Source organism: Artemia sp. Qi Xiang Cuo, chromosome 2 (assembly GCF_049724085.1).
Source record: "Artemia sp. Qi Xiang Cuo chromosome 2, ASM4972408v1, whole genome shotgun sequence".
Classification (NCBI taxonomy): domain Eukaryota; kingdom Metazoa; phylum Arthropoda; class Branchiopoda; order Anostraca; family Artemiidae; genus Artemia; species Artemia sp. Qi Xiang Cuo.
The window spans coordinates 46,117,215-46,137,437 of NC_142795.1; the positions used below are offsets into that span (position 1 = coordinate 46,117,215).

General features: G+C 34.9%; 1 protein-coding gene across 1 annotated transcript in view; it reads left to right on the top strand.

Annotated features, from left to right (window-relative positions):
* The window catches only part of LOC148955282 (metabotropic glutamate receptor 5-like), a 412,763-nt gene that overhangs the window by 202,633 nt on the left and 189,907 nt on the right, over positions 1–20,223 (top strand). The window contains exon 10 of the mRNA XM_089106900.1: positions 2,825–2,951. Within this exon, the coding sequence (XP_088963026.1) occupies positions 2,825–2,951 (127 nt within the window). The remainder of the gene's footprint in view (positions 1–2,824; positions 2,952–20,223) is intronic.

The window sequence follows — 20,223 nt, forward strand, 5'->3', positions numbered from 1 at the left end:
CTATAAAATCCTTAAATTTTAACAATAGATAACTTGCAATAACCTGAAACCCTTGGCCCGTACTGTGTTTTTTTTTATTAATCACATTTATTAATTACGTTTATTTGTTCAATTGGAAACTGAAAGTTTTAGTGCCGTTTGTAAAAGTAAAAAGTGAATCGAGGACAACCAGCCCCCCCCCCCCTGTGAAAACACCTCTTGTGGAAAACACCTCTGGGATATACCACCTCGCAGAAAAAGCCACCCCCCTGGAAATGCATTCCCGTGAAAAATCTGCCCCTGAAAAATACCCCTTGCGGTTGGTTGGTATCCAATCACTTTCGACTTAAAATAAAAGAGTAGAGCAGATTGATTATAATTAATTTCTACCTCCATCCTCCTCTCGTCTCCCCCTTTAGAGCTAATTCTGTATTTATCCGAAGGCTCAATGAGAGCTGAGACGTTTTGGCATTAAAATGCATCCTTTGATGTATCTCCGTTTCTCCCTAGCTACAAAACAATCAGAGAGCATTGCAGAAGTTTAAGTACCTTTTTAAGTTTTATAATTTGTCCATTGCTTAGAGATAGTGTTTGCTATTGATTTACCATGAGAAGAACATTTTTGCACGGAGGCGGGGGGGGGGAGCAAGACGTACATATAAATTTCTCTTTTATACTTTCCTTAGCACTTTTCAGCTAAACTAAAAAATAACAGAACCCAAATAAAATATTCCATTTTGGAAAACCATATTTTCCGCAAGGGGGTATTTTTCAGGGTTTCTCCTTAGGAGAAGGAGGAGGGGTAAACCCCTATGCCCGTAGAGAGTGACAGGGCAAAGGGAAACCGAAGGGAAACATACATAAAAAAGGCGAAAAAATCTGGCTTAAAAGTTTGCGATGTCCGATATTTTTGTTTTTGTGACAACAGAACAGAGCTTTTTTTATTAATCATCTTGACAGTCATTTATATTATGACTTCAAAAAGCAAACAATTCCAACAAGGTTGAACATGTAAAGATTCTAACTTATATGTTTTACCCAACGTAAGTAAGGTGTTTGAGTTGCATGAGATTTCAGCTATACGAGGGTTCAGTTGCACGGCGGTTCCGTTGTACGGTCGTTCAGTTGTATTGTGGTTCATTTGCACGGTTGTCCAGTTACACGGTGGTTCAGTTATACGGGGGTTTAGTTACATGGGATTGAGTTGCACGGGGGTTGAGTTATACATGGGCTCAGTTAAAAGTGATTCAGTGGCACGAGGGTTCAGTTACACGGGGTTCAGGTCCAAGGTAGTTCAGTTGCATGGTGGTTCAGCTGCACAATCGTTTAGTTGCACGGTGGTTGAGTTACAGTGGTTCAGTTGCTTGGGGTTCAGTTACACGGTGGTTTAGTTGCAATGGAACCAATTAAAAGTACTACAATTAGCTTCAAAAGAACATCAATTAGTAGCCTACTTTGCTTAATTATTTTTCCAAAAGCTTCTACCTATGAAAAAAAGATCGTTGCTGTCCATGAGAAAAAAATGAAACAACGGTCTAAGTACTCGAAACTTTAGGATAGAAAACTAAAAAAAAGTTGGATATAATCATTAGTAAAATAATGTCTGAAAAATAAAATACAGTTAGCAGTTCAATTTGTTTGGAATAGGAAAGTCTTATTATTTAAAAAAAAACTACTGAAATGAAGCTTTGTTGATTGTTAATAATGTTCAGTTTTTAAGCGTCCCAGAGGCACGAGGAAACAGAAGGAAAAATGGGGATTTTTTTTTGTCATAAAACAACTCCCCAAATATTTAGTTTATTTGACAATATTTTCGACAGAGAAAGAATACTCGTGGAAAGCCATTATTTGATTTTTCTTCCATTCACTAGAAATATCCACGAGGACCTCTCTATGGGGATATACGTGTAAGCAAATGGCTTCTTGGTAAACAAAAGTCTCTCATCTCTTTGTTTTACCTAAAAGCTCGAGTACGTAAAAGTAAAGCCTTCTACATCTTACTCTTTTTGCTTGAAGGTTAAGACAACAATTTGAAGAGGAAAGATAAGAAAAAACCGGTGGTAGGATTGACTTATAACTTGCTTAATGCTTGCCAAAGAGAAACTTTAAACTTGTATTTTGTGCCGTTACTTGGTAAAGTGTCTACTTTCGCATGTCAAAAGACAAAAAACATTTAAATTGAAGTTCAACGAAGTTTTTAATTCAACAAAAACTAATTAAACAAGTAATACAAAAAAAATCGTATAGACCGCAAATCTCAGCCGAAAATTCGAATAAAACATTGTCAACGTGCTGACGTTATGCAGGCCTACTATTTTCCATTAAAGAAAACATAGAAAGAGTAAATATGCATAGACTAGAGTACACTCCAAATGTGTGTAAAAAATTGGTTGAGAAGTTTTATAGAAAGCACTAAATTTAGTGCTTTCTGTGATTAATGAAGAAAGGCCATTGTTTAGTTTTCAGCATGAAAAGTAGCATAACTATCCTGTTTCTGAATTTGTACTCTCGACGATTTTGTACTTAATAGATACTGAGTGCTTTTGGTATAGTTTTTCCTTACGATTAGGTATTTTTCGATTATATATAAAAATTGAATTCTTCCTCTTGTTTCAAACATAGCGCTAAAAGTGTTACTTTTTTGGGCATTTCTTTTTTTTTATCTATTAAATTATGCCAACAAAATTCGAATGTTTATAATTTATTGCTTTATTCCAATTTCATTGTGAAATGCCAAATTGGACTTACTGAAGTGAACATAAATTTTGCTTCATTATATATTTATATTTTTTTTTTCTATTCTTAAGCAGCAGAATATTCCATTAATCACCTCTAGTGTTTTTAGCGCCACATAGACGAAATGGATCCTTGTTGCTGGGTTTGTGTTCCATGTGATACCAACGAAATTATCTTGAATGAAGCAACGTGTTTTGTTTGTGACCTTGGAACTTGGCCTAACGAAAACTTAACAGGTAATAAACGACTGCCCTAAATTATTAGAATCGAAAATTATTCTTTATTTTTCTTTATTCTTTAAAGAATAATTATAATGTGAACTAAAATCTGCCAGTTAACATTGGCGAAACACTTCTTCCATGCAAACCCATTTCTGCCTTAGCCTATATACTTCCCCGAAAATTTCCAAACGATTAGCGGTCCTTTGTGTAATATCATTTCAGCCTAATCTTGGATGAATTGGGACAAAATTCAGACTATGGCGTAAAGAGAAGGTGTTGAGGAGGGGGCAACCCCCTTCAAATACATGATAATTTCTATACGTTTTAAGTTTTAATGTTGCTCCTTATTTTCAGTTGAAAAAACTTGCTTTTATTGTTTAATTTCTGATGTTTTTTTTAAATAATACCATGAAATCTGGGCCCACCTCTACGGAGAAATCCCCTCCCCGCTGAAATATAGTCTAGACAATTCAATCCCGGTAAAAATTTACCCGGGACAATTACCCTCCAAAGCGTTAAATTGAGACCGAAAAGAGAAAGCAAGACATTTAAAATTTTTGTATAGAAATTTTTGCGAATTCCCCCAGTGTAAAATTTCCCCTGACGAGCTCACCCCGTGGAAACATCCCTCACCATGAAAAATTCTCCATTGGAAAGACCTCCAGCAGTGAATTTGTCCCCCCCCTTCCCCGACCCAAAATTGTACGCATTCCCCGACCCAATAACAATTACTATGCGTAAACAATAAGCAAATTTCATAACTTAGACCTTTCCCATAGGGCTTTGGCGGGTCGTTATATTCAAAGGCATAGTTATTGGGCTTTTCAATTTTGATGATAATTTTGGTTGGAAAACTTTGGGAAAAAAGAAGCGGGGGATGGGGCCTAGTTGCCCTCCAATCTTTTTGCCTGCTTAAAAAGTGCACTAAAACTTTTTGTTTCCATTCGAGTGAGTCCTCTACCGATATCATAGGACCACTGGGTCGATACGATCAACCCTGGAAAAACAAATGAACACGCATCCGTGATGTCTCTTCCGGCAAAAATAGAAAGTTCCACATTTTTGCAGAGATAGAAGGTTTAAGTCTCTGAAATAGGGTTATCTGATACGCTGAATCTGATAGTGCGATTTTCATAAGGATTTTTTTATAAGGATATTTCCCCATAAGGGTATTTTCCCCAGTTTTAGAAAATCAGGCAAATTTTCTCAGGCTCGTAGCGTTTGATGGGTAATACTAAACTTAATGGAACTCTAGTATTTGGAATCAACAAAACAAGCCCATTCTCTCGATGTATATATTGGTGAGTATTTATTGTTTTTAGATGCATCTATTGGTATTTAGAGTTTCGGTTACTATTGAGTCGTGTCGCTCCTTACTTACAGTTCGTTACCACGAACTGTTTGACAATGTGTGTGTTTCTTCTATGGATTTTTTTCGCGGGTAATCACACAGAAAGGAAAATCATAGCAATTTGGAGTGGGACTCACTCAATCAGAAATTCTGAAATCTAGTGCAAATTTCAAGGAAAATCAAGGGAGAAAAACCGATTAGAGATTGCCCAACTTGACTTCCCGTCAGTAGAGTAGTAAGTACCATTTCTATGGAAGCTATAGGAAAACATTTCTATGGAAGCTCTACACCTTTTCGAAGAGAGTCAGTACTCCCTCACATGGTATACACTACAGTTTCACGTGCACATTGCAAAAAGTGAGTATACCTATAAAGTGGTCAAACACGTTTTAAGAGTATAATTGTTTTTTTTTTTTTTTAATCGAAAAGTAGAAAATGTCAAACTGCGTATTTAGGAATGATTTTGTAGGAAAATCTGTCTATCGCCCATGCATTATCCACTGTTCCATTTCTTTGAAGTATGTGCTATCAAGAGTGGTTTATGATTTTTTTTTGGACAATTGCCTTTATTCAAGATTAGTTTGTTAGGAATGTGTCGGCAGATAGCATTTGTGAATTGGATCGTATGAAGGTGGAGAAAAAAAGGGGTTTAGCTCTTGCGAATTAAACTATACGAACGATATTAATTGAATAATAGGGAAAAAACAGAGCTAGATAGCATTTCCGAATTGGGTTATACGAAGGATATTATTTGAATAATAGGGGAAAAAACAGAGCTAGATAGCATTTGCGAATTGGATCGTATGAAGGGGGAGAAAAAAAGGGTTTAGCATTTGCGAATTGGACTATACGAACGATATTAATTGAATAATAGGGAAAAAACAGAGCTAGATAGCATTTGCGAATTGGATCGTATGAAGGTGGAGATAAAATTGTATAGCATTTGCGAATTGGTGATTGTCAGTTAAGGTAACCCCTCGGGGATGTTAACTCATAGTGTATTTATTATAAATTTGGAACAATATCAATCTATGGAAATGGTTAACGATGATAAAATGGTAATATGACTTGACCTAGCTTTACTTCTTCGATGTGTTCTGTATAATACAAAAGTGATGTTTGAACAGTGTTGTCAATTTAAAATAGATTTTAACGTTATAGTATACTAAAAAGTTGATACTAAGAGAGATGTAGATGGCAAGAAAAGAATTTTAACAATGGATAGCTTTACTTCTTCGATGTGTTCTGTATAATACACAAGTGGTGTTTGAACAATGTTGTCAATTTAAAATAGAGTTTAACGTTATAGTATACTAAAAAGTTGATACTAAGACAGATGTAGATGGCAAGAAAAGAATTTTAATAATGGATAGCTTTACTTCTTCGATGTATTCTGTGGAAATGGGGGGGATGAACATTTTAGTTGTTCATCATAGGAAGGCAGTGTAGTCTGGGAAAAGGATACTTAGTTTAAGGTATCACGTCGAAAATGGTAAGACTTAACTTTAAAGTTTTTTCAACATTTTAGTTGTTCATCATAGAAAGGCAGTGTAGTCTGGGAAAAGGATACCTAGTTTAAGGTATCAGGCCGAAAATGGTAAAACTTAGTGTAGTCTGGGAAAAATTTTTAACTAGAAATGTCTGAAGTGTTTTGTTGGGAGATGGGGCGATGGCAGCCGGCTGTCATAGAGCAGTTATAGTGCGATAGTTTGGGGGCGTATTCCTTACAAAAAAACCCAGTGGATGACTTGGAGATAACATTTTAAACGAGAAATGGCTGAAAAGTGTTTTGAGGGAGAGATGGGTTGATGGTAGAAGGATGTCTTAGCGTAGTTATAGTATGATAGTGGGGGGCGAATTGCTTGCGAAAAAATCCGAATGAATGAGTTGAAATAAAATTTTTAACTAGAAATGGCGGAAAAGTGTTTTTTTTGGGGGGGGATGGGTCGATGACAGAAGGGTGTCTTAGCGTAGTTATATTGTGATAGTGGGGGGGGGGGGGGCGAATTGCCAGCCTAAAATCTAAGCTAATAAGGGTTTTTGACCGTAAACTCTAGTTTTTTGTAAGAAAATTATGGAAAATACAATTCTTTGGCTAATGTGTGAAACTTAAGTCCGGTTTTGGGTCGAAAAAAAAACTATTTCCGTAAAATCTAAGCTAATAAGGGTTTTTGACCGTAAACTCTAGTTTTTTTTGTAAGAAAATTAAGAAAAATACAATTCTCTGATTCAAATGTGAAACTTAAGTCTATTTCTGGGAAAAGGATGCCTAGTTTAAGGTATCAGGTCGAAAATGGTAAAACTTAGTGTAGTCTGGGAAAAATTTTTAACTAGAAATGTCTGAAAAGTGTTTTGTTGGGAGATGAGGTGATGGCAGCCGGCTGTCATAGAGTAGTTATAGTGTGATAGTTTGGAGGCGTATTGCTTACGAAAAACCCGAGTGGATGATTTGGAAATAAAATTTTTAACGAGAAATGGCTGAAAAGTGTTTTGGAGGAGAGATGGATTGATGGTAGAAGGATGTCTTACCGTAGTTATTGTATGATAGTGGGGGGGGGGGCGAATTGCTTGCGAAAAACCCGAATGAATGAATTGAAATAAAATTTTTAACTAGAAATGGCTGAAAAGTATTTTCGGGGGGTGGGGGGGGGCGATGACAGAGGGGTGTCTTAGCGTAGTTATAGTGTGATAGTGGGGGGCGAATTGCTAGCCTAAAATCTGAGCTAATAAGGGTTTTTACCGTAAACTCTAGGTTTTTGTAAGAAATTATGGAAAATACAATTCGTTGGCTCATAGGTGAAACTTAAGTCCAGTTATGGATAGAAAAATAAACTATTTCTGTAAAATCTGAACTAATAAGGTTTTTGACCGTAAACTCTAGTTTTTTTGTAAGAAAATTATGGAAAATACAATTCGCTGGTTCAAATGTGAAACTGAAGTCTATTTCTGGGAAAAGGATACCTAGTTTAAGGTATCAGGTCGAAAATGGTAAAACTTAGTGTAGTCTGGGAAAAAATTTTAACTAGAAATGTCTGAAAAGTATTTTGTTGGGAGATGGGGCGATGACAGCCGGCTGTCATAGGGTAGTTATAGTGTGATAGTTTGGGGGCGTATTGCTTACAAAAAACCAGAGTGGATGACTTGGAAATAAAATTGTTAACGAGAAATGGCTGGAAAGTTTTTTTTTTTGGGGGGGGGAGATGGTTTAAGTCCAATTAAGGATCAAAAAATAAACTATTTCTATAAAATCTGAGCTAATTAGGGTTTTTGACCGTAAACTCTAGTTTTTTGTAAGAAAACTATGAAAAATGAAATTCTCTGGTTCAGATGTGAAACTTAAGTCCAGTTATGGATTGAAAAATAAACTATTTCTGTAAAATCTGAGCTAATAAGGGTTTTTGACCGTAAACTCTAGTTTTTTGTAAGAAAATTATGGAAAATACAATTCTCTGGTTCAAATGTGAAACTTAAGTCCAGGTTTGGTTACTCATAATGATGAGGACTGATGGTTCTAATTCAATATTTTTTCATAAAAACAAACTTTTTTTTAAACTTCGAAATTATTCCACTTTATTTATTTATTTATCTTTTTTTGTACGTTACGTGCGCGCACGTAACCTCGTCTAAATTAACATTAAAAAATGAAATAAAGCTATGTCGACTTTGCTTATTTTATTCAACATATCTGACAATGGATGCTGAAAAAAACATATATTCACTCTGATATTTAGATTTTCTTAATTATAATTGTTGTAACTGATAAAAGATGTTGATAAAGAATAAATTATTCACTCTGATACTTAGATTTTGTCAATTTTATCCCATATACCCGAAAAAGGGATGTTGATATAGAATTTAATCAATCTGATACTTCGATTTTTTCAATTTTATTCCCATGTACATGAGAAATAGATTTTGATATAGAATTTAATCAATCTTATACTTAGATTTTGTCAATTTTATCCGATATTTTATCCTATGTATCCGAGAAACGGATGCTGATATAGAATTTAGTCACTCTAATACTTAGATTTTGTCAATTTTATCCGATATACCCGATAAAGGATGTTGTTAAAGCATTTATTCATTCTGAAATTTAGATTTTGTCAATTTTATTTGATGTGTCTGACAAAGGATGTTGATAAAAAAAATTATTCACTCTGTCACTTAGATTTTGTCAATTTTATCCGATGTATCTGATAAAAGATGTTGATAAATAAAATTTATTCACTCTAACACTTAGATTTTGTTAACTTTTTCCTATGTATCAGAGAAATGGATGTTGATATAGAATTTGATCACTCTTATACTTAGATTTTGTGAAAATGCTGTATTGTCTGTCTAGGAAGCGATTTCAATCGATAATGAATGTTAATAAAGAATTGTTCAATTTTTTTTTCATAAATTCCTGAATTAAATTTCTGTATTGTGTATCCAAGAGGTGAAATCGGGAAAGAGTTTGTTACTTACTTACTTACTTACAATTTTTTCATAATGACATAATGACATATCCAACAACGGATTTTGATAAAGAATTTATTTATTCTGATACCTAGATTTTGTCAATGTTATCCCATGTACCTGATAAATGGATGTTGATATAGAATTTAATCAATCTGATACTTAGATTTTGTCAATTTTATCCGATATTTTATCCTATGTATCCGAGAAAAGGATGCTGATATAGAATTTAGTCAGTCTGATAATTAGATTTCGTCAATTTTATCCGACATATCCGATAAAGGATGTTGTTAAAGCATTTATTCATTCTGAAATTTAGATTTTGTCAATTTTATTTGATGTATCTGACAAAGGATGTTGATAAAAAAAAATAATTCACTCTGACACTTAGATTCTGTAAATTTTATCCGATGTATCTGACAAAAGATGTTGATAAATAAAATTTATTCACTCTAACGCTTAGATTTTGTCAACTTTTTCCTATGTATCCGAGAAATAGATGTTGATATAGAATTTAATCTCTCCTTTACTTAAATTTTGTGAAATTGTTGTATTGTTTGTCTAGGCAGCGACATCAAACGATAATGTATGTTAGTTAAGAATTTGTTCAGTTTTTTTCCATAATTTCCTGAATTAAATTTCTGTATTGTGTATCCAAGAGGTGAATTCAAGAAAGAGCTTATTGCTTAGTTACTTACCATTTACTCATAATGACATAATGACATATCCAACAACAGATGTTGATAATGAATATATTCATTCTGATACCTAGATTTTGTCAATGTTATCCCATGTGTCTGATAGTAGATGTATACAAATTCTTTTTCTCCGATGCTTTAATGGACATTCTAAACGTTTGATATGCTAGCTTACTCTAAAAATAATGAACACATAACAATGTAATGCATAATATATTTTTAATGAAATAATGCTATGTAGAATATTAATACAAAAATATATCATGATACATTATTAATATCAATGATTAACTTTGGACATTTGGAATCTGTTCCATATAATAGTTCACCGTGTTCTCTCTTGATATTGTAGCTATTGTCTTCTCTTAGTTCGTAATCAGTAGAATAATCATTATTCCATTTTGAGTCATACACAGTTTTTACTGGTGTCTCATCAACAGGCTCAATATGCTTTCGTCTTTGGTATTATTTGGTTCATTGACTGTTTGATCAATGGCATTAACGTTTGCTGGTGCTTTGTCTTTCATCGATTCATCTTTATATTCCATAGTGATATTTTCTGACAATGCCATTTTTATTTTTCTGGCAATTTCACTGTCTATTACCACATTATTTTTATACAGGTAACAGTTTCAGCACGTAGACAAGATATGGTTTACGATATTAGTAGAAGAGTAGGCCTTTCTTTTTTTAACCTTCCGTTGAACGCTAATATCCGAAAGCTGACGATAGGATGTATTAGTAGGTAATGTTTTACCTACAACAGTAGCAAAGAGTTGTCCTCTATCATCAACGATTATCTTTATGTTGGCATTCTCTTTGAGTGCAATCATCTCTGGAGATCTCGATCTCGTATAACCACCAGCATAAGAGTTGAATTTTTTCGGTATTCCAAAGAAATTTAATTCCTTACTGTCATGACAATGCATGCATGCATTTCCAATATTGCTACCACTTGTACTTGTTTCATAATTTAAATACTTCTCCTTGTCGGCATTCAATGCTACAATAACATTGTCATGTGAACACACTTTATTAAAATGCTCCATCTTCACTTTTTGTTTATAGATATGACTTATGTGTTTATCGTTCCACTGCGTAAAAAATACTGATTTAATACATACAATAGACCAGGTAGTGTTGATAACCGGACATAGAATACCAGTGGGAAAGCCAAATCGCGTCTCTGAGCAATCATAGAGTACAATTGTTAGAGCCGTAAGCATATTTTGTCATTTTAAGATACGTACAAAAAAAAATTAGAAAATAAATAAAGTTGAATAATTTCGAATTTAAAAAAATAGTTTGTTTTTATGAAAAAATATTGGATTAGAACCATCAGTCCTCATCATTATGAGTATCCAAAACTGGACTTAAGTTTCAAAGTTGAACCAGAGAATTGTATATTCCATAATTTTCGTACAAAAAAACTAGAGTTTATGGTCAAAAACCCCTTTCGACTTGGATCCTACGGAAATAGTTTATTTTTCGATCCATAACTGGACTTAAGTTTCACATTTGAACCAGAGAATTGTATCTTCCATAATTTTCTTACAAAAAACTAGAGTTTACGTTCAAAAACCCTTATTAGCTCAGATTTTTTGAAATAGTTTATTTTTCGATCCATATTCTGGACTTAACCCATCTCCCCCCCAAAAAAAACACTTTTCAGCCATTTCTCGTTAAAAAGTTTATTTCCCAGTCATCCACTCGGGTTTTTTGTAAGCAATACACCCCCAAACTATCACACTCTAACTAGTGTATGACAGCCGGCTGCCATTGCCCCATCTCTCAACAAAACACTTTTCAGACATTTCTAGTTAAAAAATTTTCCCAGACTACACTAAGTTTTACCATTTTCGACCTGATACCTTAAACTAAGTATCCTTTTCCCAGAAATAGACTTAAGTTTCACATTTGAACCAGAGAATTGTATTGTCCATAATTTTCTTACAAAAAACTATAGTTTACGGTCAAAACCCCTTATTAGCTCAGATTTTACGTAAACAGTTTATTTTTCGATCTAAAACTGGACTTAAACTTCCCCTTTGAGCCAACGAATTGTATTTTCCATAATTTGCTTTCAAAAAACTAGAGTTTACGGTCAAAAACCCTTATTAGCTCAGATTTTAGGCTAGCAATTCGCCCCCCCACTATCACACTTTAACTATGCTAAGACACCCATATGTCATCGCCCCATCCCCCCCAAAAAAAAACACTTTTCAGCCATTTCTAGTTAAAAATTTTATTTTAACTCATTCATTCGGGTTTTTTTGCAAGCAATTCGCCCCCCCCCCCACTATCATACTTTAACTACGCTGAGAAATCCTTCTTCCATCAACCCATCTCTCCCCCAAAACACTTTTCAGCCATTTCTCGTTAAAAATTTTATTTCCAAGTCATTCACTCGGATTTCTTGTAAGCAATACGCCCGCAAACTATCACACTATAACTACTTTATGACTGCGGGCTGCCATCGCCCCATCTCCCAACAAAACAGTTTTCAGACATTTCTAGTTAACAATTTTTCCCAGTTTACACTAAGTTTTACCATTTTCGACCTGATACCTTAAACTAAGTATCCTTTTCCCAGAAATAGACTTCAGTTTTACATTTGAACCACCGAATTGTATTGTCCATAATTTTCTTACAAAAAACTAAAGTTTACGGTCAAAAACCCTTATTAGCTCAGATTTTACAGAAGCAGTTTATTTTTCGATCCATAACTGGACTTAAGTTTCACCTATGAGCCAACGAATTATATTTTCCATAATTTTCTTATAAAAAACTAGAGTTTACGGTCAAAAACCCTTATTAGCTCAAACTTTAGGCTAGCAATTCGCCCCCCCCCCCCCACTATCACACTATAACTACGCTAAGACACCCCTCTGTCATTGCCCCATCCCCCCCCCAAAACACTTTTTATCCATTTCTAGTTAAAAATTTTATTTCAACTCATTCATTCGGGTTTTTTTCGCAAGCAATTCCCCCCCCCCCCCTATCATACTATAACTACGCTAAGACATCCTTCTACCATCAACCCATCTCTCCCCCAAAACACTTTTCTGCCATTTCTCGTTAAAAAATTTATTTCCAAGTCATCCACTCGGGTTTTTTTGTAAGCAATACGCCCCCAAACTATCACACTATAACTACTCCATGAGAGCCGGCTGCCATGGCCCCATCTCCCAACAAAACACTTTTCAGCCATTTCTAGTTAAAAATTTTTCCCAGGCTACACTACGTTTTACCATTTTCGACCTGATACCTTAAACTAGGTATCCCTTTTATCCTTTTCCCAGACTACACTGTCTTTTTGTAATGAACAAGTAAAATATTCAAAAAACTTTAAAGTTAAGTTTTACCATTTTCGACCTGATACTTTAAACTAGGTATCCTTTTCCCAGACTACACTGCCTTTCTATGATGAACAACTAAAATGTTCAAAAAACTTTAAAATTAAGTCTTACCATTTTCGACGTGATACCTTAAACTAAGTATCCTTTTCCCAGACTACACTGCCTTTCTATGATGAACAACTAAAATGTTCAAAAAACTTTAAAGTTAAGTTTTACCATTTTCGACGTGATACCTTAAACTAAGTATCCTTTTCCCAGACTACACTGCCTTCCTATGATGAACAACTAAAATGTTCATCCCCCCCATCTCCACAGAACACATCGAAGAAGTAAGGCTATCTATTAATAAGATTCTTTTCTTGCCATCTGCATCTCTCTTAGTATCAACTTTTTAGTATACTATAACGTTAAACTCTATTTTAAAGTTGCAACATTGCTCAAAGGCCACTTGTGTATTATACAGAACACATCAAAGAAGTAAAGCTATCCATTATTAAAATTCTTTTCTTCCCATCTACATCTCTCTTAGTATCAACTTTTTAGTATACTATAACGTTAAACTCTATTTTAAATTGACAACACTGTTCAAACGTCACATCTGTATTATACAGAACACATCGAAGAAGTAAAGCTAAGTCAAGTCATAAGACCATTTTATTATCGTTGACCATTTCCATAGATTGATATTGTTCTACATTTATAATAAATACGCTAAGACTTAACAACCCTGAGGGGTTACCTTAACTGATAATCACCAATTCGCAAATGCTATACCCTTTTATCTCCACCTTCATACTATCCAATTCGCAAATGCTATCTAGCTCTGTTTTTTGCCTATTATTCAATTATTATCGTTCGTATAATCCAATTAGCAAATGCTAAACCCTTTTTTCTCCACCTTCATACGATCCAATTCACAAATGCTATCTAGCTTTGTTTTTTCCCTATTATTCAATTAATATCCTTCGTATAGTCCAATTCGCAAATGCTAAACCCTTTTTTTCTCCACCTTCATACGATCCAATTCGCAAATGCCATCTAGCTCTGTTTTTTCCCTATTATTCAATTAATATCGTTCGTATAGTTTAATTCGCAAATGCTAAACCCCTTTTTTTCTCCACCTTCATACGATCCAATTCACAAATGCTATCTGTCAACACATTCCTAACAAACTAATCTTGACTAAAGGCAATTGTCCAAAAAAAATCATAAACCACTCTTGATAGCACATACTTCAAAGAAATGGAACAGTGGATAATGCATGGGTGATAGACAGCTTTTCCTAAAAAATCATTCCTAAATACACAATTTGACATATTCTAGTTTTCGATTTAAAAAAAAACAACAATTATACTCTCAAAACATGTTTGACCTTTTTATAGGTATACTCACTTTTTACATTGTGCACGTGAAACTGTAGTGTATACCATGTGAGGGAGTACTGACTCTCTTTGAAAAGGTGTAGAGCTACCATAGAAATGTTTTCCTATAGCTTCCATAGAAATGGTACTTACTACTCTACTCCCGTCAACGCTCTATGTGTCACTAGAGAAAAAAAATGTGTGTTTATGCTGGCGACCAGATTACAGCAGTCTATGAGCAAAGGTCCCAAATTTTGTAGATAGACTACATCAAATAAAATCGCCAGAGAAATTTTTTAAAAAGAAAGACGGACAAGTTACATGCGATTGACAACAAAGTAATACAAGCATTTTTAATTTGTATGAATGAAGAGGCCAATGATAGACTTTGGGCGTTTGCCCCCTGCACCTCTACCTCTTTGAAAAATTTTTCTTGGCCAACACAATTGCAATAATTTTGTTTGAAATTCAGAAAAATAAATCTTTTCCATCAAAATTAAGAGCGAATCGAGAATTTGAAAAATTAACAATATTTAGCTTATCAAATACGTCAAATCTAAACCGAGCATAAATTACTGTGAACAAAGAATTAAACTTAAAAAAAATAGAAAAAAAAACAGATATTTGACACAAAAAAATATAAATTACCCTAAACAAGGGCAGTATCACTGCCTTTATAGTGCCGCGTGTACTTTACTGAAACCTTAGTAGTAAAACTTTTGTTTTACCAATTATTTTTTCTATTCGTTTGAAGCGAGTGGATACCAAAGTAAAGAAACTACTACAACTACTACTACTACTACTTCCAAAAGCTCACAGCATTACCAAGTCACCTGAGGACAACATAGCTACGCATGTTCCTTCTCCATCCACATTTCTTCAAAGTATCCCTCTTTACACCATCCCGACAGCTTCCAGTTTCTCTTTAATCCTTCCTAATAACCTCATCCCAACCAATTTGGGGTCAACCTGTTTTTCGTTTGGCCCTAGATGGTCGGCCGAAAAGGATATTCTTTGGCAATATGTCTCCTCTATATACAAAACGTGTCATGACCATCTAACCTTTCTTTAATTTTAGCCCTAAAAAGCGGGGGTTGTACCACATTTTCTGTACAAGTTACTGTTTGAAATACAGTTAGTCAAAAGGGTACCCAAAAGAATCCGTAGACGACTCCTCTGGACAACATCTAACAAATCCTCCTCCTTCTTTCGGAGCCTTCTTCCTCGTCACGTTTCAGAACCATACTTGACCTCTGTCGTTACTGTAGCTTCCAATATTCTAATCTTGGTTCGCAGACTTATCTTACTATTCTTCCAAACTTTTGTTTTCTGCTGTAAAAAACACTGTGGGCCTTTACTATTCTACTTTTAACGTCTTAACTGGAACTACCATCTTTACTAATAATAGTGTCAAGATAGGTGAAGCTATCCACTCGATCGATCTTCTTATTACCCAATATCACTTCTTCGCGTTCACTTATTCCCAGTCTGCGCTAATTAGTCTTCTTAATAATGATTTTCAAACCCATTTTTTTGCCTTGAACTCTTAAACATCTAGAAAACAAATCGTGCTCCTTAGGACGAAGTCCAGCAGATTGAGCCACATACGAGTCAAAAGGCTACAAAAGATTTTACTAATGAAGTTTTTGGGGACGTTGAGGGGGAGGAATCCCTCCCCCGTATTTTTATTTTAAACTGATCGACTTCGATCTTACTGATTTGAATGGGTAACATCTAATTATTTATGTCCACTCGCTAAATATTCTCTGAATGATTTTAAGTCAAAACAGGAACTACCTGCTTACAAGTATATTGGCAAAACTGAGATGCAGAATAGGGGTATTGGCGGCCCAAGGATCTAACTATGGGTTCAATCATAAGAGCTGAACATATTCACATAACTTTGGTTTTGACAACTTGCACATGTCCGTTTTACTATTACAATGTATATATGACAACTCTGTCTATTGGGCTATTTGCGAAAATTGGGGGCATTAGCTCCTAAAACCACATTTACTATGTCTCACCATCACACACTGCCTATTTTCTTACCTCTTAAAAGGTTTGATGAAAATAGCTATACTTTTTGTCTGATACCATGTGGAGCTGTGGGGTTGTCAAGGGGTGTATGGGGTGTTAAGACAGTGCCAGGTCACCCTTTGAGCAGTTTACACCTTAAATAGGGCCCTTGATCCTTGAATCTGCTATTTAAAAAACCTACCTCTATTTTCCACAATCATATGTCCCATCGGAAAACCCCTTAGAAAAATGTAACACCTAGATGACAAGCCTGCATCATTTTAAACTTCATTAAGGCTATTGTATTAATAATCAAAGACCTCACATAAATTCAACTGCTTGTAATATTAGTTAGACTTAAAAAAAAAAAAAGCTTCACCCACACACAAGATCAGAACACATGGTAAATTAAAAAACCCAAACATATTTGAATTTTGAAGATGTAACACTCCTTGTTTTACAAATTCATGCATATATTTTTCGTTTTTTTAAAAGTCAGATTATGATGTGGAATAAACTAGAAAAGAATATTATATCAGAATACTATTTCTAAGAAACTTATTTTATGTAGTATTCGTGATTTCGTGATGCAGAGATTCAGTAACCGTAAATGTCAGATAGACAACGCTCAAATAAAGAAAAACAATATCTTAATAAACGAAGTTGTCTGCTGTGTGCTAACAAAGCAATCTGGAATTAGGTTGAATCAACTTAACCAAGAAGATTTCCTGGATGAAAGATATTAGATATGCACGAACTCGTTTTTTTTCTTATCTTTTTTATTTACAAAAAAAATCACACAGATTTTTCATACGGAGAAGGGTGGACGTATTTCCATGTTGTCACTTACCTTTACCCAGGCACCTGCGACAGAACTGCCCAAGTTAAGAGCGAAGTAGACTTTACCTCTTTTTTTTCAACCAGGCACTTTTAATGGAAGGACTTATCGCAGAAACTTCGGAGGGGCTCATTCGATTCGACATTAAAAGTTCTATTGCTCTTTTTAAGATTTAAAAGTGATTGGAGGGCAAATAGCCCCCCTCCCACCTTTTATTTCCCCAGAGACACCCAATAAAAATTTTGAGATAGCTATTTTGTCCAGCATAGTCGAGAGGTCAAATAAATATGCTCCTAAGGATGGCGATGCCCCTACAGCCCTAGGGGAAAGGACTGTATGCCATGAAAGTCGCCCATTGCTTACATATAGTATTTGTTGTTGGGAAAGGGGACCTAATTGATCCCTATGTTCGAAAACCCTATGGGTAACAAGGTAAAGCTTTCAGGGAATGTTGAGGAGGTGTTAAACTGAATCAAAACACGCTACGTGTAAGCAGGTTGTCAAGAGGATGTATAAGCTTTATCTTAGGAAAGGCTTAGAGTATTAAGTTGAAGCTTACAGGGTATGTTTAGGGGATATTGAACTAACTGAAAGGCACACTGTGCATACCAATACTACTACAATTTCTACTGCTACTATTGCTACTACTACTACTAATTATACAGTTACTAATACTACAACTTAATTTAAAGATATTAAGGTGAAAATTGCAGGGAATGTTGAGATATTGACCGAAATCAAAAAACAATATGTGCATGCAGGTTTTCTAAAGGAGGTATCAACTATGTCCCAAAAACTGATTGGGATATTAAGTTGAAACGTTCAGGGCATGTTGAGGGGGATGTTGAAATAGCCCAAAAGACTCTATATTCGTATTGCTACTACTAGTGCTACAGCTGCTACTACTACATTACCTACTACTACTGCAACTTAGGCTAATGATATAAGGGGAAATTATTCAGGGAATGCTTAGGAGGATGTTGAACTAAACCCAAACCCGATATGTGCATGTACTCTGTCAAAATGCCGTATTAGCAATTTTTCAGCAACGGCTTAGAGTATTAAAATGAAACTTTTAGGGCATGTTGACAAGGAGTTTGAAGTAGCTAAAAGGCAATATATTCATGCTTCTATTACTAATTCTATTGCTTGTCTAATATTTTTGCGAAGGTTAAGAGTATTAAGAAGAAATTTTTAATAATTGTTGAGGGGGATATTATACTAAATCAAAACACACTTTGCGTATATCAGTTGTCAAAAGAGCGCATCAGAATTATATCACGGACCGGATTAGGGTACTAAGTTGACACTGTCTACGCATATTGATGGGGTTGTTAAACCATCCACATTGCTTAGAGTATTAATTTGAAATTTTTGGGGCATATCGGGAGGGATGAGCGAGATAACATTAAAACACGCCGTCTGTATGAAGGGTGTCAAATTAGCGTATCAGCAAGATCTCAGGAACGACTTAGAGTATTAGCTTGTAACTTTCAGCACATGGTGAGGGGGATGTATGATTAATGAAAAGGCACTATGTGCAGTTTACAACTATTATTGTCAGTAGTACTACTACTGCTGCTGCTACCAGTAGGCTACTACAATTTCTAAGGCTAAGAGCATTAAGGAAAATGTTTTAGGGACTGTTGAGGGGAAATTGAAGTTAATCAAAACATACCTTGTGGACGTAGGTTGTCAAAAGGGTGTATCATGAGTAGCCGAGGAATGGATTAGGGTATTAATTTGAAAATTTCAGGGCATTTTGAGGAGCAAGTTACCTAGCCAGAAGGCACTATGTGCGTATTGCTACTACTGCTACTACTTTTTCAGGGAATGTTGAGGGAGATGGTTGAAGACTAAGGGTATAACGTACCATTTTTTAAGGGGACTTTTGAATTAGATCAAAACACACTATGTGCAAGCAGGTTATCAATGGGCGTATCAGCAATATCTAAGTAACGACTGAGGGTATGAAGCTGTAACTTTAAGGGCTACTACTAATACTACTATTGCTGCTATTAATACTACGGAACTAAATCAAAAGAGCTTAAGTGCATCTATGTTGTATAGATGCAATATCTCATGAAACAGATGCAATATCTCAGGGACAGAACTGGGTATTAAATAGAGACTTTCATGCAAAATTTATATTGCTATAAACTCATCCAAAACGAACTATGAACATGCTGGTTTTCAAAGGAACTAATCAGCTAAATCTCAGGAACGGATGGGGGTAACAAATAGAAACTCTCGTGGAAAGTTTATATTGTTACAAAACTAACCCAAGAGACACTATGTGTGTGCTGGTTTTCAAAATGACGTATGAGCAGTATCTCAGGAACGCCTGAGGGTATTCAGTCAAAACCTTCAGGGCTACTACTATATGCTATAACTACTCCTAATACAACTTTTGAAGTAAGGAAAAGGGTTTATATTCATCCAGATGGTTAAAATAGTCCAGAAATAATGTCTCAGGTATAGAACATGGTAAGAATTTTATTTTCACAGAAAATTGAGGAGATTATAAAACTAAATAAAAGGCTACTATGTGCATTCAAATTTCAAGAAGTGCGTATCTGCAATATTCCAGGACAGCTAGGGGTGATACTTAAGAACTTTCATAGTATTTACTAAAGACGTTTACTTAAATCATAAGGCACTATGTCCATCCAAGTAAGGCACTGTCATAAGGGTGTATCTATGATATCTTAGCAACGGCTGAAGTTATTAAGTTGAAGCTTTCACGTCATGGTGAGCGTGATGTCTAAATATGAATATTAAAAGGGCATGTGTGCAATATTTTTGGAGTGACTAAGGGCAGTAAGGTGAATGTTTTAGAGGATATTGGGGTGTATGTTGAACTAATTAATGTGCAATCTATGCATGCAGGCTGTCAAAAGTGCTTACCAGCAAAATGTCTTATGAACGAATAAGAGTATTAAATTGAATCTTTCAGGGTTACTACAACTACTGCTGCTAGTTCTACTACTACTACTACCACAGCTAACACTACTACTGCTGCTGCGACTATTTATGACTTAGACTACTTGGAAGTACGATTGTGATTATACACGACTACAATTGCAGCAAATACTTGCGTCTACAACGTCTACATTTTGAGAATGGTGGCTATCTCAAAATTTCTATTTCATGTATCAAATAATTTCTGAGACCGCACTGGCTAATCATGATAAAACATA